The sequence below is a fragment of the Artibeus jamaicensis genome, unplaced genomic scaffold (genome assembly GCF_021234435.1).
Source record: "Artibeus jamaicensis isolate MK-2021 breed Jamaican fruit bat unplaced genomic scaffold, CSHL_Jam_final scaffold_612, whole genome shotgun sequence".
Lineage (NCBI taxonomy): Eukaryota > Metazoa > Chordata > Mammalia > Chiroptera > Phyllostomidae > Artibeus > Artibeus jamaicensis.
The window spans coordinates 10304262-10329238 of NW_026522049.1; the positions used below are offsets into that span (position 1 = coordinate 10304262).

Sequence of the window (24977 nt, forward strand, 5' to 3'; positions counted from 1 at the left end):
ACTGAACCTTTTAGTGATATACGATATTCTTCTTTATCTCATAATATTTTGAGTAAAGCCTATTCTGTTAGATATCAGGATAGCCTCTCCTGCTCTGGAATTACTATTTATATGGAATATACTTTTGCATCCTTTTGTTTCCGAGTCATTCGTGTCTTTAGAACTGAAGTGAGTCTCTTGAAGACAGCATATCCTTGGGTTGTGTGTGTGTGTGTGTGTGTGTGTTGGTTTGTAATCCATTCTGCCAATCTGTCTTTTGATTGGACCATTTAATCCATTGACATTTAAGGCAGTTACTGATAGGAGGGCCCTTGATTCTGCATTTTGCTACTTGTTTCCTGTACACTCTGTAGGGTTTTGGTTCTTGGGTTTTTCTGTCCCTCATTCCTGCATTACTGACTTTTTTTGTATGTAGTTGATTTTTCAACAGTGAAACTTTTTCATTCCCTTACCATTTCCTTTTGTGTATATTATACAGCTATTTTCTCGGTGGTTACTATGGGGATCACATTTAACATCCTAAAGTTATTACACTCTAATTTGAACTTATACCAGCTTAAAATTCAATAGCATGTCAAATTTTGCAACAAGCTGGTTTCTACAAAGCAAACATATGGAATTATAAACTAAGAGCAGGACCAGCAAGTCAAAAGCAGGCTGCCCTGGTAAAGACAACAGGCTGGGCTTCCCAGAGGGGCCAGCAATCAGCGAGCTCTATGGAGAGTGGGAAGAAGAGTGTTCCTGGGCAGACCGTGAGCCTGAGGTGCCTGGGAGAGGGTGGCTGGACCAGCAGGAGCCAGTCCTGTGGGGGAAAAGGGAACAGAGCCCAGAAGAAGCAGGCAGACCCTGGTCCCACGGCCTCAGGGGGCCAAACCAAAGGAGGGGTTCCCCGTCAGGGAAGGGGTTCCCCACGAGGGAAGCCACCGGGGGGGAGTGGGGGGCAGGGACTTAGCTATGCTAGGTGACAAAGTCTGCCTTCTGTTGAAGGAACCTCTTATTGGCCATCCCACAGCAAGGGTTCGCAGGAAGGAGAAATTGAAGGGAGGAGGCCAGTAAGGCAGCTCCTGCGGTTGTCAAGCCAGACACGCCTGTCACCTTGAACAAGGTGGGCTGGGGCCTTCAGCCCTGGTGTGGGCTGTCCCCCTGCCCTGTGGTCATGGGTTCTGTGCCCTGGCCCTGCCTGCAAGCCTCCGTTCCTTCTCTGTAAAATGCAAATGATGAAATCCACCAGGCAGGTGGAGAAGGGACAGGAAACCACCCAGCTTACCATCTGGAGGGCCTGGTTCACCCCAGACATCCCCTTCCTCCCCTCCTTGGAAGCACGGACCATCCAGCCACCAACCGGCACTGACCGCATACGTCACAACAATGAGATGCTATGAAAACTGGGGGCAAACACCTGATGCCAGATTCTCCCAGCCTGAGACACACTGTCACCCGCCAAGGCCCTACCAGTCCCCTGGCTTGCCTTGGGGACAGGGGCTCCTCTGTGGTTAGGCCAGGGGGTCAGAGCGGCACCCACGGGTGAGCAGGCCTCTGCCCACAGACACCCGTGGGGGTGTGCTGGGGAGGAGGTGGTGGCCTGGATGTCGGCACCAATGGCCCTGCATCCTTCTCAGAAACCAGGGCCAAGCACCAGTAAAAGTTACCAAAAGCAATTCCACTTCTGGGTACATGCCTGGAAGGAAATCGAAGCGGGGACACACACAGGCAGCCATTCTCAGCCGCAGTTCTCAGCCGCACCACTCACAGCAGCCGAGACATGAAAGCAACCCAGCATTCACCGACAGACAAACGGACAAACAAAACGCAGCCATACACACCATGGAAGCACACACGGCCCAGAAAAGGAAGGACACACACATGCAGTGGCCTGACACACGCTACGACACGGACACACCTCGAGGACACTGCGCTCAGGGACATACCCAGCCACGGAGGGACAAACACTGCACGACTCCAGTTGTGTGAGCTTCCCCACCTCCCGCCAGGCCTCAGCACCGCACGTGGCAAGCCCTGTTTTACGTTCAAGTTCGACCTTGACTCCTCCTCCTAGCCTGGACCCCATGCAGCAGGGATGGGGCGCACTCAGGGTTGAAGACCACAGGAGGGGTCGCACGCACAGCCAGGGTCTCAGGCAGCTTCTGGAAGGGGGAGGCAGCAGGGCCCACTCGCTGAGCGGACCCAGGGAGGAAACCGCTGCACGGTGGCTGGTCAGCGGGCAAGCCCTCCACCAAGGGGACACCTGTCAGCCCTGCACCGTCCTCACTGCCCAGGGATGACAAGGCTGTGTGTGTCACCACCCCCACAACCCTGCTCTTTCCCTAGAAGAAGAGACCACCGTGGCCAGAGCACTCAGCCCAGAGGACACAGAGCCCGCCCGGGTCTGGACCCAGTCTGTGGACTCACCATGTTCATGACCGTGAGGATGAACCTCTGGGCGGCCTCGGCCCCGTGGTACTGCACCATATCGGCGTCGGCCACCACCAGCGTCTCCACCGTGTGCTCGTTGGTGAGCCGGATGGCGTTCCTCCGCTCCCGCCAGTCCCGGGAGGGCCTCCCCTTCCACGGCTTCTTCTTCTCTAGAAAACAAGGAGGACGAGAGTGCAGTCCTCGGCGCTGTGATTTCCAAAACCACACAGAGCACAGTCCTCCACGGAGCACCCCCCAGAGAATGGTCCATCTCCACGGGCCAGACGGTGGCTGGACGGCTGCCATCCTGGGGAGCCTGAGCTGTCTCCTTGGATTCGGTCCTGACGGGCGGGAGCGAGAGCGCTCAGGAGACCAGACGGCCAGATGACTCACACCCACCCACCCTCACAGCGAAGGAGGCAGGTGGGACTGAGCAACATGGGAGAGAAAACGTGTCCCTTCAATGGAACATGGGGAGCAGCACGAAGTCAGTGGAGGGAAGGGAAGCCTGGGCCCGGTGTGGGGGGCAGGGAGGAGGGTCAGAAAGCGCCGCCAGTGGACCAAATGGAGCCAACACAACTTTCTGCAAGGGTCGCACCCTCTGCTGGTACCTGGGACCAAGGAAGCAGACGTGGGGGACACCAACGGGACAGTCCCTTGGGGGCTGGCATTCCAGCCACAATTCTGAGAGCCATCAATAAAGACTCACAAACGTTCACAGGCACAAAAGCATTATTTAAAAAAAAAAAAAGAAGAAGAAGAAAGGTAATCAGGCCAAGATTACAAGACACACACATCCAGGCCAAGCTGCATGGGTGTCCTTTAAAAAAGGGATGTCGGTAAACGTGCGGACAACCCTCTGTGTTTTCTCTGCAGATAAACTGGTTCCCCGTAAGTTCTCACTCAGAGAAACCGCTGTTGCTGTTCATCAGAGCCCACACCAGAACACCCAGGACGACGTGGAGAGCATGCACTCACAGCGTCCAAACGTGAATAGGAAGGTAGCTCTTTAATTCGATAATTCTTACCTCCATTTTTAGCTCTAGCCCACACGGAAGCCATCTGTCACAATTTCCGCTCACTCCACCCAGCCTCTGTGCGGACATTACCTACCATGCACATTTTAATTATGTCCTGCCTAAGGTATTTAGTTACTTCATTCATTTACTCACACATTCATTCATCCGGCACGAGGACAGACTCTAAGCACCATCTTGGGTTGCTTCTTAGCATAAAAGATGTCAGGTGACTTACTCCCAAAACACATAGATTAAAACCAAACTAGACAAAAGGAGAAATTAAAAAACAAAGAAAATAAAATACAAATACAGCAAACAGAGAAAGTCGACAGGGCCGCCCTGGTGATAAAAGTCTCCATAGGTCGTACCCAAGTCAAGCATGCAGGGCCCTTAGGACATGCCGCCCACATGGCTGACCGTCCCTCTCCGGGACCCAGGAGTTGTGACCGTTGTCACCCACACCTACGGATGAGGCACAGAGGCACGGAGAAATCTGTGAACCCCTTGCTCAAGGCCACAAGCCCAGCTGCCTGGGATTCCAGCCCCTGCTGCCCAGCCCTGTCCGATCTGCCTTAGAATCCGCTTCTGAGTTTCCTGACATCAGGGACCATGTCTCTTCAAGGGCAACATGCGGGATTGTCTGTTTTGCCCCTGCCCTCCAGGAGGAAAATACCACTCCTCAGGGGGGGGGAAGGCGGTGTTTTCCTAACGCCCGCTTCCACAGTTAAAATGCCGACTACGACTTCCCGCAGGGCCCGCTCAGTGATGTGCTCAGTGGCATTTTCAATGTTTTATGGAGAATGTGATCATGAATTTCGTTTACTTATGCAGAAACCCAAGGTGCCAAGGGTCAATGGAGCCATGGTTCTGGGCTTGCTGGGCATGTGGATGGGTTTTCTCCCTTCTGTACCTGCACATCGGAACTAACTCCAACCTAGAGACCTACAAATCGGAAGTCACTGTGGGAACAGCAAAGTCTCCCGGGGCTCACTAAGCCCGCGACTGTAGCTCTGGGTTCACTCCAAGTGCTGAGATCTCACTCCCCCAGGCAGCCCACTGCTGGTGGGAGATCCAATCTGCCAACCTTGGGTGGCTTGGAGTACCCCCCCAAACCCCCTGCTCCCCAGATCTTCTCCAAACTCTGCAGATATTACTGTTTACTTTGCAGTCGAACATGGGTCTGTACTTGCCTCCTGAGCTCATAGTCTGTGAGCTTAAACACCCAAACATCAGCCTTGGGACCCACCACAGCGTCCACAGCTCTGCCTGGAGCATTAAGAGGGACTCCAGAACTACCCTCAGTTGAATGAATTTTTTAAAAACCTCTTCATAATTCCTGATTAATAACAAGATTACTTTCTAGGGCACTTAACATAAATGTCCTGAACTTAAATGCTCACAAGTTGCTTCTTCCAACTAAGGAGGTGGCAAAGCTCATTGGGAGAAGCCCAGCCAGCTTTGGTTAGAATCTACGCATGGCCTTCCGGGGAGACCATGGGCTCATTGCCTTGTCTGTACCACAAAGTGGTCACGGTTCCACTCACTGAGGGGGCACGTGCCTGGCCTCCAACACAGGGTCAGGAAGATAGAAAACCACACACCCAAATTACACTGCTGGTCACCCGTCCCTATCATTCATTACCTTACTAATCATTGCCATCAGTGCTAGTGTCCAAACACTAATTTTTCAACTCTGCAGGCTCCCAGATCCAAATAGGGATCCTGGCTGCTTGTGTAAATCCCGCAGAATTCCGAGAAGCCGAGTTACCCGTCTACCCAGAACCTCTCGTCTCGGCTCTCTCCGTCCAACTTGTTGCCTCGGCCATTTCTTACTGGGCACAGGGCATGAAAGAATCCCTCTAAGACCATCCCCCATCATGCAACACCGAGATATATAAAAAGAACATTTTCGAGAGGAATGGGGGAGTTGCCTGTAACTCTTGCTCAATATCCCAACAGACCGCCCAACATTCCCGAGGGGGGACTATTTTAATCAGCAGGCACATGAAACATGACTGTACAGGAATCGGCTACCTAAAGCACCCAGCATTAATGATCTTTCCCATCAGGTGCAAAAATGGAAACTGAATGTTTTTCATTAAGATGAAAAGCAGACAGGGAGTCCGCCTCCTTGGGGGAGAGACCCACCGCCGCCTCACCAACCCTTTTTCAGGACACCAAAGCCACTGCTGCCACGGCTGCCACTGCATGAAAAGCAGTAACATACGTGCTTTCGAGTGCATGTCCAAGGGCCTCGCTGTCTTTCACCATTAACTTTCCTTAAAGCAGCAGCCCTGGGTGTGATGAAAGTACCTCCAGGCTGGGAATTGGGAACTCCAGATAGTCACCTGGGCCTGATCCTGAGGTCCTTCCTACAAGGTGCCACTGAACACGAGGGGCTCCATCTCCTGAGCCATCGGCCTTTGCTCCCAGCCCTCTCTTTTGCATGGGGTTCTGGGTCTGGCAGCCGGGGAACTACATTTCCCAGACCCCCTTGCCAGCAGGCTTCCTGTTCAGCTCTGCTGGGGGGGGGGGTACTAGAGAGAGATGGGAAGGCAGCAAATGGGGAGACGGGGGAATGGGGCTCCCTGTGTTTTCAGCTCCAGATGGCACTATTCCAGCAGAACTGGACAACTACGGCTCCAGCCTCTGGAGCTTGGGGAGACTCCAAGCCCAACCCCCCACCTCCCTCAGGGGTACATCCACAGGGGCACCACCTTTGCTATATGCCTTGGTGGTCTGATGCCCCTCAAAGGTCCAGGCCCCAGCCCCATAGACCAACCCTGCCCCAAACTCTCTGGCCCTGAAAATGCACCTCTTCCCTTTTCTCTCCCCATCCCCCTGGGGGGACAGCTGTTTCCTGGGATACCTCGGCCCCCCTTTTGTTCATGCAGACTGGGACCCGATTCTCTCCGTTAGAAACACCCAGTATGCTCTCAGTGGCCCTGGCTAGATACTAACCGATAGAGCCTAAAACGAGAGGGTCGGTCCTTCAACGACATTCTGTAGTTCTTTCAAGCCTCAAGGGTCTTTGCTAGTTCTGGAACTAAGGACTCATCTCTTCCCCAGGGAAGTATTCCGATACTGGACATGCCCTTCCACAGGGCGGAACAATGCCACAGAAGGAGCGCCACCCTGTGCGCTGGGTCGCCATTTCACAAAAACCAGCCGATCAGGTGTCCCGTGGGGGAAATGCAGGATTTCACCGATGCCTGCCCTAGATTCCTCTAGACCCTGTTGCTGCCACATCCAAGGGACCTGGGGACAGTGTCTCAGAGAGTCCGAGTCAAGGTCGGGAAAGAAACAGGAGCCACCAGTGAGCTGGCAGCGGGTTTCCAGGTTTTAAAGGCTGCACGCTCACACACAGACTTACAAATGCCACACTTTCCGATAAAGTGCTCAGGCCCTCCAAAATTGTTTTCTGGTCACTTTTCTTTCTTCAGCCCAAGCGAAGGGTCCGTGGGTACAGAAGCACTCCCAGCCAGGTGAACGCTCCGGCAGCTGCGTCAACCCAGCATCCTTGAAAAATAAGGGCCTTCTATTTTCTTTTTTCAAAAAGGAAAAAAAAAGTTTTGCTCTCCAAGGATAAATTCTTTAAATAACTTCCCCAAGGCCAGGCCAAGTCATTTTTATAAAAGGCAACTTTTGCGTGTAAATTCCTTACAAAGAAAGGTGACAAATAGAGCCTTTTTTTTTTCCTGGTTAAGATCCCAAATGAAGAACTGGTCAACTCCGGAGGCCCAGATCAGTGCCTGCACTAGGCAGGGAGTGTGACCCACACCCTGGTCTGGGACGCGGCAGGTAGCAAAGCCGGGCTGGCCCCACCTGACCTTTCCTCCCAAGGTCAGAGCCATGTCAGTACCCAGCTGCCAGGCACCACTGCCTGTGGGTGAGGTGGGAAGAGACTCAACCCACAAACATGACCGAGAGCTACTGTGACCTATAGGCACTGCCGAAGTGTAAGTGACCCTTTGGGAGGGCTAGACGTCAACCACATGAACAGAGGAATGTGTAAGTGTGACAATCACTTGCAAGAAAGAACTGGTAATGTTCCGTGAGGCTAGAAAAGAGGGATTCTAATTTAGACTGGGTTCCTTGAGGAAGTGACACTCCTGGGCCAACACTCTAAGGGTAAGTCCAAGTTCAGCAGCGAGGGCAGGGAGAGGAGCTGGGAGCAGTTCGGGCAGTGGGGGCAGCATGTGTGCAGGCCCCGGGGACAGAGGACGCATGGCATGGTCCAGAAACTGCAGGAAAGCAAGAGCCAGGGAGAGCGTGGTGGGCAGTGAGCCCTGGGCAACAGGCAGGGACAGCCCTGGAGGGGAACGTTCAGAGCTTTCTTCTTTGTCCCGGAAACACTGGGAAGCCATCTAGGGCTTGTGTGTTGAATGAGCCCCCCTGGCTGCGGTGGGTAGGACAGATTCCAGGAGCTACCACGGAAGCGGGGACACTGGTTAGATGAGTCCGCCAGTCGCTCAGGTGAATGGGGACCACCCCTGAGCAAGGGAGGCAACTACAGGGGAAAAGCAGCCAACAGATTCAGGGGGTGCTTAGGAGAAACCCACAATACTGGGGCTTTTGGGGTGAGGAAAGAAGAAAGGCTGTCGAGGATAACTCCTGATTTGAATGGTTGTGCTAACCACTACAAAGGACCAGACATTTAAAAAAAAAAGTGGTACTGTGAGTTTTAGCCTAATTAAGTTTCCGGGTGCTTTTGAAGTGCCCAAGGGGAGAGGTCAAGTTGGCTATCAGATGTGTGAACTTGGAGCTCAGGAACAAAGGGAAGACTGGAGACAGGCATGAGGAACCAGTGGTCCCTCAAAACCACCGGCTGGACAGAACAGGTGATGTCCACATGGGGGCAGGAAGGGGTGGCAGGGGGTGGGGTACAGAAGAATCTCAGAGAAGGGCATCGAAGGGAAAATAAAGTCTTGGGAGGGGACTGCTCCGCACCCCCCAATGCAGCCCATGGCCAGGTCAAGAGGGGGCTGGATTGAACAAAAGAGGGTTCTCTGGGGGTCTTGGTGAGAGCCCCACTGGGACCGGGGGTTCAAAGCCAGATCAGGGAGGGGCGATGGAATGGGAAGCGAGGAGATGCACAGAGTTTGGAGAAGCCCGGGAGGGGAGATACAGGTGCTGATGGAAAGTACTAAAGAGACGATTTCCTTGAGACGGAGAAACCTGGGCATTGGAGGAGGGGATCCAGGACTCCCATCTTTCAGCTCTCCCGCTCTCCTGTCCAGTCACGGTGATGGACAGAAATCCACACACTCTGCCATCCTCTCCGAAGAACGAGACTTCTCACGTGCCCGCCTGACACCCACAGAGAAACCCGACAGTCATCCACAGGCCCTGTGCTGGGCGCCCCCCGTCCCTCCAAGGGAGGGAGAAAAGCGTGTAAAGCCCCAGCAGCCACAGGGCACCCCAAGGGGAAAGGCAGGACGCTGCATTTCCTAGCTCGTTTCACGTCCATCTAAAACCTTTGTGTCAACTTCCGGGCAATAGTAAATGTACGTGTAACAGACTCCCTGTGAGCTGGCCGGGGCTGGAATGAGAGAGCACTCCTAACTGGGTGCCTTAAACGAGGGACATCTACTTCCTCCCAGCTCTGGAGGCTGGGAGGCTGGGAAGGAGGTGTCACAGGTGTCAAGGTCGCCGAGGCCTCGCTCCTGGACGCTTCTCTGCTTGATAAGGTGCCACCTTCTTCCCTTGTGCCTTCCTGGGTCTTCTCTGTGCTTGTCTGTGTCCAGACTTCTAAGGACACCAGTCCTATGGAATCAGGGCCCACCTGGTGGCTTTGTTACAACACAGGGCCAAGGGGGGTACGATATACTATTACTGAAAGGACCCCCACTAAGTTTCGCTTGTCTACCACCAGAGGAAAGACGGCTCTCAATGCCAGAGATTTGTGAAAAGGAAAGGAAATGTTTATTTAAAGCTATGCAGACTTAAAGCAATGACCTAATGTCTTCATTAAAATATTAAAGTCCTTTAGGATACCTACAGAGGCACACAGTCCTTCCTTCTCCCTCTGCCCTGGTCTGGGGTGCCGTATCTCAGGAAAAGTAGAAGTCTGTGATTCGGGGTCCTGGCACCAGCAGCTGTGTCGCCGGCCAGGCTCTCCAGCTAATCCAGTCGTGTGGCACCTTCTCATGGCCCACCAGCAAGAGTCCTTGCACCCCTTTTCTTCCAGGCAAAGTCTCTCTTATTTCTTAAGGCATGTGGCCCAAGAGTGCACCCCAAAGCCATGGGGTCCCCACTCTGGCAAAACCACATGGTTCTCTCTCTACTGCCATAGCCACATGGTCCTCTATCTCTTCACATGGCTGTGGGGGTCCCCACCCCGGCCAAAGCCACATGGTTCTCTCTTGCATAGCTGTCCAGTCTGGGTTTAAATCCCCATGCCAACCTGCCTCTGCACCCCCATCTCTGACTCCTCCTACAGTCGGTTACACCTGCCAGCACTCCCTTATCCTTCCACCTTTCCTGGGCTGCCATTGTGAGTCTGGGCAGGCGTGGCCCCATGGCGTGGAGCCAATCATCTCCAAGCTCTCATGCAGGCACCATAACCAGGGGGAGCTGCCTCCCAGTTCCATTTTGGGTGGAAGTCACTTCCATCCCCCTGGCTCAAAGCATGGCCACAGCTATTTAACATATCCATGAAACCAGGGAAAGATTATAGACATGTTAAATGACCATGCCAGAGGTTAGCTGCAAAGCTGTTGCTATGCAAAACAGTTCTCAGTGGCCCTGCTCCATGTGTCCCTTCCCCCAACTCACACTTGTGGGGGTGGAGGGGGGACGGTGAGAACATCCTATACATCTTTCTAATACTGTCTAATATTTCCTGGACACCTTGAGTTCTGGACCCCATTCCAAATCCCTATTTAGGGCCCCCGTCTCGGCTGCACCCTGTGACGGCTTCACTCCACTGAGTCGCCTCTTTAAAGACTGTTTTCAGTACAGCCACATTCCAAGGTGCTGGGGGCTAGAACTTCAACATTTGGATGGCGGGGCAGGACACGAGTCAGGCTACAAGAGTCACCCATCTTCTCCCCTGCCTTAAGAAGTATAGACAGGCCCTGACAGGTGTGGCTCAGTGGGTTGAGCGTCCTGGTAAGCAAAGGGTCGAGGGCTCGATTCTGGGTCCAGGTACATGCGTGGGTTGCGGGTTCAGCACTCGACAGGGTACATGTGGGAGGCAACCTGTCAATGTTTCTTTCCCATGTTGACGTTTCTCTCCCTCCCTTCCCCTCTCTCTAAAAACTAATAATAAATAAAACCTTTAAAAAAAAACACCAAACAAAAGTGCGGACGGGGCAGGTCACGTTTGCACGCGTGGCATGTGTACCAGCCCACGGTCAGGACGGCGTGGCAACTCCTGGACAGGACCATGGTCTCGGAGGTGCATCGAGGCGCATTTGACGAATGGGAAGGAAACAAACGCAAAGGCCTGGAATCATCCATCACTTTTCACCTCCACTTCTCGGTTAAGTCCGTTCAGTCGGGCTGAACATTAGCCTCTTGGAGCTTGACAGTTTGATCTTCTAAACCCATGGAAGAGAGAGAGAGAGAAACAGACATTCCCCAACCACACAGCTGGGGGGAAGAAATTAATTAACCTGCTCGAGTTTCAACCAGAGCGAGACAGGACAAACAAAAGCCTGAAAAGCAATCGCCTTGTCTCCCCTGCACCTGGAACCTCCGTGGGGACCCTGGGTATTGTTTCTTGTGACAGGCAGTCTTTCATCTTTGACAAGGAGGGACAAGGAACTTCAGACAGCTAAGAATTCCTCCAGCTTTGCAAGGAGGGCAGGCTGTTCTATGGACTAAAAACTCAAGGTTTCCTCCTTCATTGCTTTCACACAAAACTGAATGCACAAAAGTTTTGAATTTTGATGGAAGCCAATTTATTTATTTATTTATTTATTTAGGTTCTTGTGTCTCTGCGGTCATATCTAAACAATCACTGCCTAATCCAAGGTCATAAAGATTTATACCTGGATTTTCTTCTTCTTCATTTTTTTTTTTTTTGCTTAAAAGGTTTTATTTATTTATTTTTAGAGAGAGGGAGGGAAGGAGGGGGAAAGAGAGGAAGAGAAACATCAGTGTGCGACTGCCTCTCGCACGCCGCCCTACTGGGGACCTGGCCAACAACCCAGGCAAGCGCCCTGACTGGGAATCAAACCTGTGACCCTTTGGTGCACAGGCTGGTGCTCAATCCACTGAGCCACACCAGCCAGGGCTGTATTTTCTTCTTAAGAGTGTGATAGTTCTAGCTCTTACATTTAGGTCTTTGACCTCCACTTCATTTCTCAAGTATTGCATTCCATTGGTAACTCTGTATTTGCATCAACAGAGCTTACATGAACCAGTTCTGATAATCGACTGTTTATATCATAACTTCCCCAAATCTCATCTCTCAATTTTGCATCCACTCAGAAGCAACTGTAAGTCTGTCGTAGAGAAATTTTTCCCAGAAGAAAGGCAAGCAGGCTGTACCGTTTCTTGGCTCTTACCCATCTAAGGACACCCTTCAGTGGCCTTCACACTTGAAGAATTTGTCTCCATGTCGGATGCTTAGAGCACAACCATTTCTCATCCCAGCACCGCGGACCGGGGCCACCGTCTCTTGGGACTTAGTATCACGGACAACTCTGAGACCTGCCAGGTTTTCATCTCTTCTACATAACTTGTTTTGTCTGCTCGAATTCTAGTACCACTTTTTTCATGACTCGTGTAATTCACACATTTTGCCAGGATAAATAATTGCAGGTCTATGTATATTAATTTGGACCAGAACACAGTAAGCCTTTTATCCTGTAAACTGAGATTTTCTTTTTTTTAAATGTTCCGGAAAGTCTTCATTCATTATAAATCTTTGATCGATGCCCCTATTCTAACTTGGGGGGGAGCAGTTCCCAGTCTAGAGGTTCCATTAAATCCATTAAATTGGATTTCTATTTTCTATAACCCACTTCTATCACTTTGTTCCTCACCACTCTCTTCTTCCTCTCCTTGGCGTCCTAATAAGGAAGCATCGCGCGCTCATTCCCCACATCGCTAACTCTGCTGTGATGTCCTCAGGACTCCGGACAGCCTCCTCTGTGGGTTTCAGCTTGCTCTAGCCAGCTCGCTTCATGGACTTTCTTTATCTCACCAGATCCCTTTTATTGTTAAGCTCACTGTTTTTCCATCTCATCCCGGAGTTCTTCGGCTTTTGCTTCTCAAAAGCCCAATCTCCTCGAGCCCCATTTAGGAGAGCAGTTTCCTAAAATTGTAGTGTGGTTCCAGCAACAAATCCTTTCCAAAGGTGTGTTCTTTCTCTGCAGGTCTTTCCAGCAGGACCTCGGGTGGGTTTTCTCATGCACTCAGATCACAATGAGGGGAGGTCTACCCAAAGCAGCACCAAGGCCTGGAGTGAACAGGTCTCCCCCGGTGGCACCGTTGCCCACCCCGTCTCATTTCTGCAGCTAGTGGGCAGGTGCACGTGCGTGATGTCCAGGAGGCACCTGCCCACTCGGCTCTCCTAGGCTGTGCTGGGCCCTCACCTCCGAGGGGACAGACACCACACGTTGTGAGCTGATGAAACCCTCAAGTCTGGCTCGATGGGCCTCCTTCTGTCCACGGGGCAAGACCAGCAGCAAACCTCCTACCGCAGGGAGGCAGTGGACTTGGCCGGGCAATGGCTATGGGACAACGGCTGATGCCAAACCAAGAGGGATGGGCGACCAGTTTGCTACGTATCATAAATGCTCTGAATCTCAGAGCCAAGGATAAGCACATGGAGGTAGGAAAATAACTGTCTTGCCCTTTTTCAGACAGATGGGATTCGGTCCCTCTGACAAGGCCACTGGCTGCCCTTATCAATCCAGGCCCACTGTCCTTTACAATGAGTAGAATGTCCTCCCCAATTCTGACAACAGAGCGCCTTGATCCTCCCTTTTTCCTAAATGTGCGCTTCTCTTTTTCTATCACTGTGCGGGTTTTACTGGGAAGGACCCCTGCCAGGTGTGGTGTTAAACCCGAGGCCGAGTGGCAAGCACGCTTCGTCACACCCTCACGCCCTCAACGCCCTCGTCATCCAGAGATTCACAAGAGAACACGTCCAAGGCATTTGAATCCAAATGTGTCAACACCTCCAGGATGATTGATTGCAACCTACTGCCGCTGCGGGGACACCTGTAACAAACTCATCCAGGCTGTCCTAGGCTCTGTGTGGAGCCTTTAGAAGAGGCTCAGTGAGCCATGCGCCCACCTGCCCCAGCCATCAGCTCCTGGGAGCAGGGCAACTCCTGAGGCTGAGGAGGTGCTGGGAGCTGCGATGCCTCTGTGCCCCCTCGGGACATCCCCAGCCACTCCATGCCCCCTTTTCATGGCACTGCTCTGCCCTATCTTTTACAGACAGGGTAGTCCATCATGTCCTGCCTTCCCTGCCTGCATGTCCTTTTTCACACGTGTTTATTGCACACCCCTTCTGGGCCAGGCCCACATCACGTCTGCTCTGATCCTGGCACACCCAAGCCAGGATCAAGACTGCACAAGACTGGCTCACAGTGAGCGGTGCCAGGGTGGTCCTGCTCCAAGAAGACACCTCTCCATGAGGTGCCCGGCTAGTTTCATTGTCTGATTTGATTCAAGTAACTGCCTGCCTGGAAACCCTACCGCCTACACTGATTTCCTACTCTAGAAGCTTTTAAGAGCAGATTGACATAAAGTCACCAGCCCAGCAACCATGCTTCTAGGACAAATTCTGCCACCATGGAATTCTGATCACTCCCAGCAGGGTTCTGAGCTGCGGTGACCATTGGCACAGAGGTCTAGGATCAGTGCTGCCTGTGCCTTTGATCTGCAATCACGCCGCCTGCCTGCACGTCCCCAGCAGGTGCCTGGGACAGGGCACCAGCAGCCACAGGAACCACCACTGGTGTGCCCCCGGTCCTACCATCAGTCAGCCTGCTTTCTGCCTGGGCCCTGCCTGAGAGAGGCTGAGAGTCCAGCCAGGGAAATCTAGAGGTCAGCAGCTTATTCCCATAACCAAACTGCTTCCTGGTCCTGGGGACCACACCAGTGAGTTCTCCTTCTAGAATGCACCCCCTCAGGGTGTCAGCAGTAAAAGCCCGCACTCCTTGTCTCGGCCAAGGCTTTCTGCTTTGAGAACTTGACGGAATCTTAGCTCACAGACTGTACTTCCAGCAAACACACTGCCCACAGTGAATCACCACCTTCACAACCAAAATACCGTGGGCAAGCTGACCTTAGATGTCTCCTGCCCCAGCCCAGGAGAGCCAATGTTACGGCAACTCTAACCTTCCCACTTTCCTCTTTCAGTCTATCTGCCGCTTGAAACAGCTGCTCACTCTCTCCTTATGGATGAGAAAAGGAGGAGCTCAGTGGTGAAAATGATTAAAAATCACAGCCATGGGAGGTCTCTGGAAATCTCCCTAAGGGCGTGCAGCAGATGAAGAAAGAGTCATTGAAGAAACCTACTAAAGCACAGTAGGAAGAACAGGAGCCTCGGCTCCCTCCCTCCCATCCCGGCTTAACTTGGTGGAAGCCCCACTCTAGCAGGATACGACCCAGAAGACAGGGCTCCTCTCCTCTCCTGCAGCTGCCAATCAAAAAATGTGTACTTCACTGGGAATGCGGGTAGTGGGGGGGGGGAGGGATGGGCAGGCCACCAGCATTTCTCATCCTCTCCAAGTCCAAGTCGTAGAATGTAAATTCCTGGTGAGGATATCCAAAAGCCTGAGGCTCCCTCCTTTCACCCGGCCCTTACCCAGAGGAAGAAGGCTCTATCCCAGGGCAACACGGGGGCCACCAATCACCTTCACATCAGCTTGCTCACGGGGCAGATAGTCCGTGCCCGGGGAGGCAAGCTAAAAAGACCAGAGACTAATGGCCCAAACTACTGCCCACTGGAGTGGATGAGAGAGTTTCCCCAGGGACAGAGTCAGCCCATGTGAACAACGAGCTCTTACGCTCTCTCCCCGAGAACTAGGTTTCTTTGAAACTGATTGTGGGAAAGACTGAGCCAAAGGCTACTCTGGAAAACCACGGGGACTGAACGGAAGCAAGTATGAGGCTGGCAGCTCCTCGGAATCAAGAGCAAGAAGCTCTGTGGGAAGCCAGCCGGACCACCAGAGACTACCAGGAAAAGGACAGCTAAGGAGAGCCCCGTGGGGTGAGAACACACCTCAGAGACATGTCCCCAAAACCACCCTAACTGAACTGGGTTGAACTATACCATAGAACATCGTATGTCCCAGAAAGCAGTGCAGCCGAGCAGCTGGACGTGATACCGAACGGCAGGCAGCTTAACAGAGAGGCAAGGGAAAGGACAGTCGAAGCCAGCCCTACGTAACCATCATCGCCCCTGGGTGACTGCATTCATGCCCCACCCAACTCCTTCCGAGGGGCAGCACAAAGGCTGCACTCTGCAAGAGGAAAAAGACATCATTAAAATGGCCTAGCCCTGGCTGGGTAGCTCAGTTGGTCGGAGTGCTATCCCACTCACCGAAAGGTTGCAGGTTTGATCCCCAACTGGGGTACATGCGAGAGGCAACCAATTGATATTTATCTCTCACATCAATGTTCTTCTCTCTCTCTCTCTCCCTCCCTCTCCTTAAAATCAATAAACATATCCTCAGGTAAGGAGTAGAAAAATAATCCAGCTGAGTCGCTACAGAAATAAACGAGCAAACAACAAAAAGAATCCCCAAAGGCAGGGTGGAGAAACAGTATCCCAAGTTCCTACAAGTATATAACACAAAAGTCCAGTTTTCAACAAAATATTATGAGACATGCAGAGGAACGGAAAATGTGACCCATGCCTAGGAAAAAAGCAGGCAATAGAAACTGCCTGTGAGAAAGCCCTGGGGGCATATTTAACAGGCAAAGACTTCAAAGTAGCCACAATGAAAATGTTCAAAGAATTAAAGGAAACGAGACTTAAAGAAGTAAAGAAAGCTATAATGACAATGTCTCATCAAACAGAGAAGACCGATAAGTGGATACAAATATTTTAGAAGAACCAGATTAAAACTCTGGATTTGGAAAGTAAAATAACCAAAAGGAAATTTTCACTACAAGGGCTCAAACACACATTTAAACTAGAAGAAAGCATCGACAACAACCTTAAGAGGGATGAAGATTCGGCAAACTAAAGAGCAGGAAAAAATTAATAGACTCAGAGAAATGTGGGTCACCACTAAGCACACTAACACACTATAATGGGAATACTGAAGTAGAGAGGGAAAGAAAAGAATAGAAAATTTTAAAAAGTGATAATGGCTGAAAACTTCCCAAGTATAATGAAAAACATAAATCTGCGCATCCGAGTAGCTTGACAAAGTCCAAGTACAATAAACACAGAGAGATCCACACCCAGACACAGCGCAGTGGAAAGGCTGAAAGGCAAAGAAAAACAAAATCCTGAAGGCAGCCAGAGAAACATGACTCAGCACATGCAAAGGAATTCCAATAAGATAAATAGCAGACTTCTCATCAATGACCAAGCTTGGGGGTCATTTGTTACACAGCAAAAGTAACTGATACAGACGTTGAGACAACCGTTTGTTGGGTTTCCTTCCTGCTGAGCTAAGTATGGTAGAAACTCATAGCCCTGCTAGGCTTCCAAAACACAACCTGTATTACCTAAGCCAACCTGGACTTACGTGCCTGGGCTCCTACAAAGACACAGGCCCAGAGCACCCCTTTCGGAGAGGCCTCTTCACTTAAGCGTCACTCCCAGCCTGCACATGACTTCCTTCCTCCGCCGCTCTCAGGAGAATGGAGAAGTCTAAGAGGGGACAGTGACAGAGACTGAGCAGCAGCTTACACACACCCCTGGGCCAAGGCCACCCTGGGGGTGGGCTGGAGATTGACAGGACGATCTAAGCCACCTAAGGGGGCAAGTGTAGCTCTGCCACCTGGGACCGCCCTGGGGCCGTATGCTGACCGTGGTAGGCAGCCAGAGGACTCCGCTGTTCAGGCAGCGTGGCGAGTCCCTGTGTGGCCTGTGACCCAGGCAGGGCCACACGAGTCTTTTATGAAGTCTGATATCATGGGAGGTCCTGAGGACGTAAGCTGCAGCTTCTGGGGACCACTTGTGCTTCAGTCAAGGAAGACCTGCCTGGGAATGAAGTCAGCACAGAGGGAAACAGGGGCCAGAGACGACGAGAGAAAGCAAGGATGTCCGAACGCACGCCCGAAGATCCTGGGCCCCGCCAAGGCTGAAGGTCGTATTACCTGGAAGATTTTTCACAGGAGCCCAAAAATTCCTTTTTTTTTGGCTTAGTTTGAGGTAGAGAGAAGCCAGAGCCATGCAAGGCCTCCTCCTGCCTCTGGTCCCTAAATGCTCTTTCGCGTTTATTCAGCTGACGTGGGACCCGTGTCAACGGGAACAGCTGAGCACTTCAGAAGGGATAAAATGAGATAATGGGCGTGATGTGCCTGGCGTGGCGTGTGGTGTTTGGTCGATGTCCTCCGTGTCTTGTGGACGGCACACGTGTCCTGTGGACAGCACGCCAGTGTGAGCGCCCACGGACCCTGTGCTCGCGGGGCTGTTCCCGAGCCCCGGTTAGGCCCGGCCCCCAGCCTTGCACACATACTATGGCCTCAGCTGAGAAACAGCCGTGTCCACCGTAGAAGTGCCGCCTTGCTGAGAGCCCCCCCACCAAAAAAAACAAAAAACAAAAACCCTGCAGATCTGATCTAGGCAAACAATTATGCTTTTTTTTATGAGAAAAGAAAAAGTGAGCCACCCAGAAAGTACATGCTGAGAAGCTGGTACCTCGCCGGCCAAAAACTTCTCCCCTTTACGGGATTCCCTCCCAATTTCCTTAAAATGGTAAGCTCATGTCCTTAATTTAAAACCTGGTTCCCTTGGCAAAAATCCGCATTTTTTAAACAACGGTTCAGTGACATCTATTACGGAATACATTACACGCCTGGAAGAGAACAATCTCCACGCCCCCCACCCCCACACAAAGACACCTCTCTCTCACGCATACACCCACCAAATGTTTTAGGGTAGAACCTTGTCAGAGGGTTATTATGAAGCATTTTATTTTATCTGGCAGCCAGAAACGATGTTCCGTTGTCGGGAGCCCAGGCTGCTGGAGGTGCTTGCCACCGGCCAGCGGCAGGGGGACAGCAGAGGATGAACCCCAGAGACAAAGGGAGCGGCAGCCGCAGACGGTGCCCGGGGTGCGCACGCTGGCGGCGCCCCCGACGTACGTTCTCCCTGCAGCCTCGGCAGCTTCCTTCCTTCTATGCTGTTTCTAAATGCTTTCCCTCTTAGGTCGTTCCTGGCCCATCCGAACTCCCAGGAGCTACTCTTGAACACGGGTGAATGTGGAATTTCATCCAGAAGTCTACACTGTCAGTGTCAGAGTCGTGGAAAAAAAAAAAAAGTATGGGAAAGGAAAACGGAATCCCTGGCTGGCCGGCCAAGTTTGCTCCGGCTTCCCCTCCCACTTGCTTCCGCTGCTGCACGGTCCACGTGGAGCCCCTCAGGCCGCCTGACCGGGCGGTAGGAAAGGCCACCCGAGGGGTGCCGGGACAAATGTCACCTAGGTAGACAAATGTCACCTACATTAGACACCGGATGCCTGGTCAGATGAGACAGGAAGCCACACGGGACCCAAGGCCATGGATCCTTGTTTTGGGTCCTTCCTAAGTCACCGCGTCCCCACATCTAGCCACAAAGAGAAGCTGGGCATTTTGCTGGGGACACTGTGACTTATTGTAATATGGATGTCCCAAAGAAAGTTGTGTTTTCAGTCACACGATCCCATTCACATCCCTCCTTCCTGTGGCCTTGGCCAGTGACCAGGCCAGTGGCCAGCCTGGAACGGGGCCTTCACAAAAATCTCTCGAGGTGACAGTGGTCCGGAGGAGCCATGCCCGGTCAAGGTCACGCAGCACATGTGCTTTTGGAGCCAGGCCTCGAGCTCAGGCCTGCCTGACTGCAGACTCTGCACGCCCTGCCCTGGCTGCCCGGCAGCCCTCCGCACATTTTCCCAGGGGCGGCATTTCCAGCCCTGGAAGGTGCCAGGCGTGCTGACGGTGGACACAGGGACGGACAACACAACCCGTCCCCTCCTCTGTGATGGCCTACGCTGCGAATCCATTGAGGTCCAACAGTGGTCAGACCTGGCTCAAACCTCTCCCCTCAGTGGGACTCCCCAAGTCCCCCCCCCACCTTCTCAGAGCCCTGGGCCCCGGCCCAGCACCCCTTGGGTCAGCGAGTCTGCGGTCTGGGTGGCTCGGCCATCTCTGGGATCGCCTCTCCACGGGCCCCTACCCCCTGTGCTGTCCTGGGAGGGCCCGTCCCCCTGGGGCTGACCTGGACACAGAGGGGCAGGAAAGGCACTGAGAGCATCTTCAAATGGGCTCTCCGGTGGACTTCCTGAATGCTTCAGCTGAATAAAAACATAACTGCACTGCCCTGGCCCGGTGGCTCCATAGGTAGGAGCACTGCCCCCTGCCCAAAAGGTCCCGGGTTCGATTTCCAATCAGGGCACATACCTAGGTTGTGGGTTTGAGCCCCGGGCCAAATGTATATAGTAGGCAACCAATCAATGTTTCTCTCTCTCCCTTCCTTGCTCTCTCTCAAAAAAAGGAGTGAAGGAATGTCCTCAGGTGAGGAGAAGAAGGAGTAACTGTGCTATTCCTTTGCAGCCTTCCATGTTGACAATCTTCATCTCCATATGAGACATGCAGGGACCCAAAGACCCTCCTCAGGGGGGGGGGCGTCAGGTGGGGGCAACAAGGAAGATTTGGGGGCAGACACCCACATCGCTGGGACAGCCAAGACGACCCCCACCGCCGAGAAACGCGTATTTGTACTGAAGGAGGCAGTTTTGCAAACTCCCAGGCCAGCCAGCAAGGCCCCTGACAGCAATTAATTAAACACGCTCCACCAAAAAAATGATTAACTGCTCCACGCAAGGGAACCAGCCATCCAGACATGACTCAGATGATACCCTCCAGGACAGAGTGGGCATGAAGCCCCGAAGCTCGGCTGTCCCCTGCCCACGGCCAGCCCCACACAGGGGAATGCTCCCTTGTCCCAAAGTCAAGAGGTCGGGGACGGTGGAGGGAAACCCGAGGCCCTGGAGAAGAGTCGGAGAAGCAGCAGCTGGCCTTGGCAGGGGTGGCTCTTGGTGTACCTTCCGGGAGAAGGTCGTGCTTCCTCAAATACTGACACAAAGCACGCCTGTTATCTTTGTGAGGGGCCTGGAAGGCCACGCATCGGCCCTGACCTGTAAGCTCCGTCTTAATAACGTCTGTCTCCTTGGAGAGAAGAAGAGCCCCTTTCCTCCTCCCCAATCCCGAGTGTCCCTGTGCACTGCCGTAGCAGCAACACCCACAGCAGACATGGGCACGGTCTCTCTGGGTCCCGGTCTGGGGGCCTTGGCCCCTCACAGCTGGTCCCAGGCTCCATTCTGTGCCACCAGGGCGGCCTGGTATTTTCTGCTCAGCTGAGCGGGCACACTCCCAGCTGTGCTGGGCTTTTTCCCTATGGTCCACTGTCCAGCTCTGTCCAAACTCAGTGACAGGGAATTTGATCTATGACTTGCTAATGGATTGAGAAAGGTACATGCTCCTTCAGCCCGAGGGCAGTCTGTGCAACCCAACACCGGTCCCGGCGAGTGAATTCCCTGTCTGGTCGTGCACGAGAAATTGCCCGTTGCTCTGGAAGAAGGCTCTGCAAAATGAAGCCACTGCATTCGTGGCTGGAGAACGCCCAAGAAAACTGGGCAGCAGATGTCCTGATGAGACTTTATTTTTTTTATTATTATTATTTTTTTTTTGCTGGGCTTTTCCATGAGAAATGAGTGGCCTGAGAAAGCCAGACCTTTCTGCAGAGGGGGGAAAAAATGCAACCCTAAAGTCATTTCTGAAAAAAGACCAAACAGTCACTCCAAACAGGGTGTCTGTTCCCCTTCCCTTTCTCCGTGTCCGACTTTCTGGCCCGGGGCCTCCTGCTGGGAGGGAAGCCGGGCATGGTCCTGCGCTCAGGCACACATTCCCTCCAGCTCTCCCCCCCTTGGAGGAACACAAACGCTGCTGATTCAAAAATCAGACACTTCTGCGGGAACTGGCAGGGGCCTCGCGCTCCACCCCCACCGGCCCTGGAACACCAAGTCAGCACCTCGGCCACCCGGCCCGCGCCTTCTGGGGACCACGGTCCCTCCCTCCAGCCTCGGGGCCGGATCAGCTGCCAGGAGCTTCCTTGAGCCACCTGGACTGTCCCAAGCCAGCGTGCACTTTAAATAATAAACTGTGCATTCCTGATCCGTCTGCAGCTCGAGGCAGATTTTCCTATTTAAGCTGGAGGCTGTCTCTGCTTTGAGTTACTCAAGTGGGGCGGGGGTGTGTTGCATAAGAGCCCAGGAGAGAACTGGGAATGGACAGCACACTTGTCTTCCAGTGCCTCTGCTTGGGGGGGCTGCGGTGGGAAAAGGCATTCACACACACACACACACACACACACACACACACACACACACACACTTACAGGCACACGGCCCGGTGTCCTTTTCCTTTCTGTCTCCACGCACGAGTGTTAGATTCTCTTTCTCAATCAAGGAATGGGAATATTCAGGGAGAGTGCCAGGGTGCCTGCCCTGTACTGATTTTACGGTGTTCCCACAGAGGGCCTGTCCCAAAGACAGCGGAAAGGGGAAGGCCACTGCAGCACTCAGGCTGACGGGAGACTTGTTTAGGAAAGGTGATGCACAGGAAAGAGATTTAGGAGCGTGACAGGCTGACAGACAGCCCCCCAAAGGTGTCCAGGTCCCAATCCCCTGAACGTGTGGCTCTGTCAGCTTATCCAATAAAAGGGGCTTTGCAGATGTGATTCAGTGAAGGGTCCTGAGAGGGGGAGATTACCCTGGATAATCCAGTTAGGCCTCCCGTAGTCAGCCGTGTGCTCCTACGAGGGAGGCTGGTAGAGAGCTCGGATGGCAGAGGGAAAGGTCCCAGTGATGCGGGCAGCCTCAGCGGCCCTTTGCCTGCCTCAAAGAGGGAGGAAGGGGCTGAGAACAAAGGAACGCAGGCGGCCTCTGGAAGCTGGAATAGTCCAGGAAGTGGATTCTCCCCTTAGAGCCTCTGGAAGGAATGAAGGCCTGCTGACATCTTGATGTTAGCCTGGTGAAACTGGTTTCAGAATGCTCACTTCCAGAACTGTAAGAGAATACATTTTTGTTGCTTTAAGCCACTGAGTCTGTGGTTACTTCTTACAGCGGCAACAGGAAAAGTAACAGAGGAGTCTTGCCTTCCAGCCAGAGTACGTCAAACACAACTAAGACAACACACAGCAGACTGAGAATGTAGCAACACTCAGAATGTAGACATAGCACCGCGAGATTCTAGAAAACAGGTCATCAGGGTGGACTTCCTGGAAGAGGTGGCATCTATGTTGGCCCTCACAACACAAGATGGATTTCAAGAGCAGTAAAAAGACGTGAAAAGGTCATTTGATACAGTTGATACATATGTTAAAGCCAAGGTATACCTTTAACATACCAAGGGTCTAGAAATTTGCAATCTAGTTTGAACCACATCGAATAAAAATTATTCGACATTTTCAGTAAGGGGGAATCCTCTATGCACTTGAACCCAAAAACCCAGTGAATTTACTAGGAATCTATAATTTACCCAAATTGAGCCCACTGGCAATACAAAACTTCAACAGGCCAGTTTTTAGGGAGGAAACGACAGAGAAAGTTATGGAAGAGTTACAGCCACAAAAAACCACCAAGCCGAGGCTGTTCCAAAGGGGACTCTACCAACCCTTCATGGACCAGGTGACCTCGATGAGTCACAAATTGTTCCAGAGCTCTGAAAACAAAGGAAAACGTCCACGAGTTTTTAAAACTAGTGTAACTTCGACAGCTACACTAAGAGTGAGAGCCCACACGCACAAGAAGAAAAGGACAGAGCACCACGATGGGTGACTGTGGATGCAGAAAGCCTGCACAAAACGTTAGCAGACAGAATGCAATATCCCTTTAAGGAAATAATACATTCCAACCACAGGAGATTTCCAGCAGGAGTTCAAGGTTGGTGTAATATTAGGAAATCCACTTACAGCGCACACCACAGGAATACATCTGAGGGAGCAATTGCATGTCTGTCTGCACGATGCTGCAAAAGCCATTCAGAAAGCCAATGCCCATGTCTGATTTTATAAACCAGCCTCACGAGGGCCGAACCCGAGACCAGCTGAGCAAATGCAATACATACATACTCGTCCATATCCACGGAGCACAATAAGTATCTACAAGTCTGCACAGACACAAATACATAAATGGGGGAGCAGGGGACATGGCCCTTGCAGGAGAGCACAGGTTTAAAACGTGGAGGAAACAGCCCTATCTGGACGTATGAGAGGGAACTGATGGATGCTTCTCTCTCACATGGATGTTTCTCTCTCCCTCTTTCTCCTTCCCTGTCCCTCTCTCTAAAAATCCAATCATGGAAAAACACCAGGCAAAAACAAATTAAGAGATCTTCTGCAAAAGAAGTAGACTGCACTTGTATTTTGGAAGGAATGTGAAGGTCGGTCAGGACAAGCACTAAGTAACGGACCCTGATTGGAGGAGACGAAGGGGCCGTGACAACTCAATGCAGTGTGGCCTCTTGACTGGCTCCTGCATCCAGCAAACAGAGCCATGGAAGACATCACTGGGACCACGGACAGAAGTCAAATACAAATGACATATTAGATGATAGTGCTGCATCCATGTTTCACGTCCTGAGTTTGATAAATAACTGAGGGTTAGTAAGCATTCTTAGGAAATACAAATAAAAGTATTGAAAGACAAAGGAGTATGATGTCTGCGAATCACTCTCGGGCAGTCCAGAAAAACACAGTATGAGTGACAGGGGAGGATGCAGAAGGTGGGAGAGAGAGAAGGTGAGAGGGAGAGAGAGAAAGCTAACTGTGGAGCAAGTCGGGGGAAGTGCTAACGATGGATGAATGTGGGTAGTGAGTATACCAAAGATCTTTGCAGCTATAACAAAATAAGGAGCTAACAAACAAATACAGTGGTGGGAGAAACAAGGAAAGGGGACGAGGAAGAAAGAGCAAACAGTTAACTTTGAGCCTGGGAGACTGGACAGAATTGGGTGAGAACGCAATCCAGTTCAGAAACTCCAAGTGATGGGAGCAAGCGGCGATTCCACACTCGGAAGACGAGGGGCTCCAGACAGCAAAGGGGGCAGCTCCGGGGTGGAAACGCAGGAGGACCCTGAGGCGTGAGATTAGCACAGAGCAGCGGTGACCAGGTGACTGTAGAGGCACCCTGCAAAGTGCTGGCGTGTGCAGACCGTGCACACAGAGCCGAGTCCCGGCTGGCAATGCCCCTAAGACAACGCCCCAACGGCAGGAACCAGGGCGGGGTTCTGAGGGCACGCCTCAGTCCCACAGAGTCATCAGGTCCCGGTGGGGACGGGAAAGCAGAGAACTGTGAAGGGGCCCCAGGAAGCAGTTCCGGGGGCCAGCAGGTGGGCAGGCAGTGTGGGCAGCAAGAC

General features: G+C 52.3%; 1 protein-coding gene across 2 annotated transcripts in view; it reads right to left on the reverse strand.

Moving 5' to 3' along the window:
• The window catches only part of ADAMTS17 (ADAM metallopeptidase with thrombospondin type 1 motif 17), a 182388-nt gene that overhangs the window by 141157 nt on the left and 16254 nt on the right, over positions 1–24977 (reverse strand). For both annotated transcript variants that reach the window (XM_037145925.2, XM_053659015.1), the window contains exon 4: positions 2410–2582. In XM_037145925.2, coding sequence (XP_037001820.2) covers positions 2410–2582 — 173 coding nt within the window. The remainder of the gene's footprint in view (positions 1–2409; positions 2583–24977) is intronic.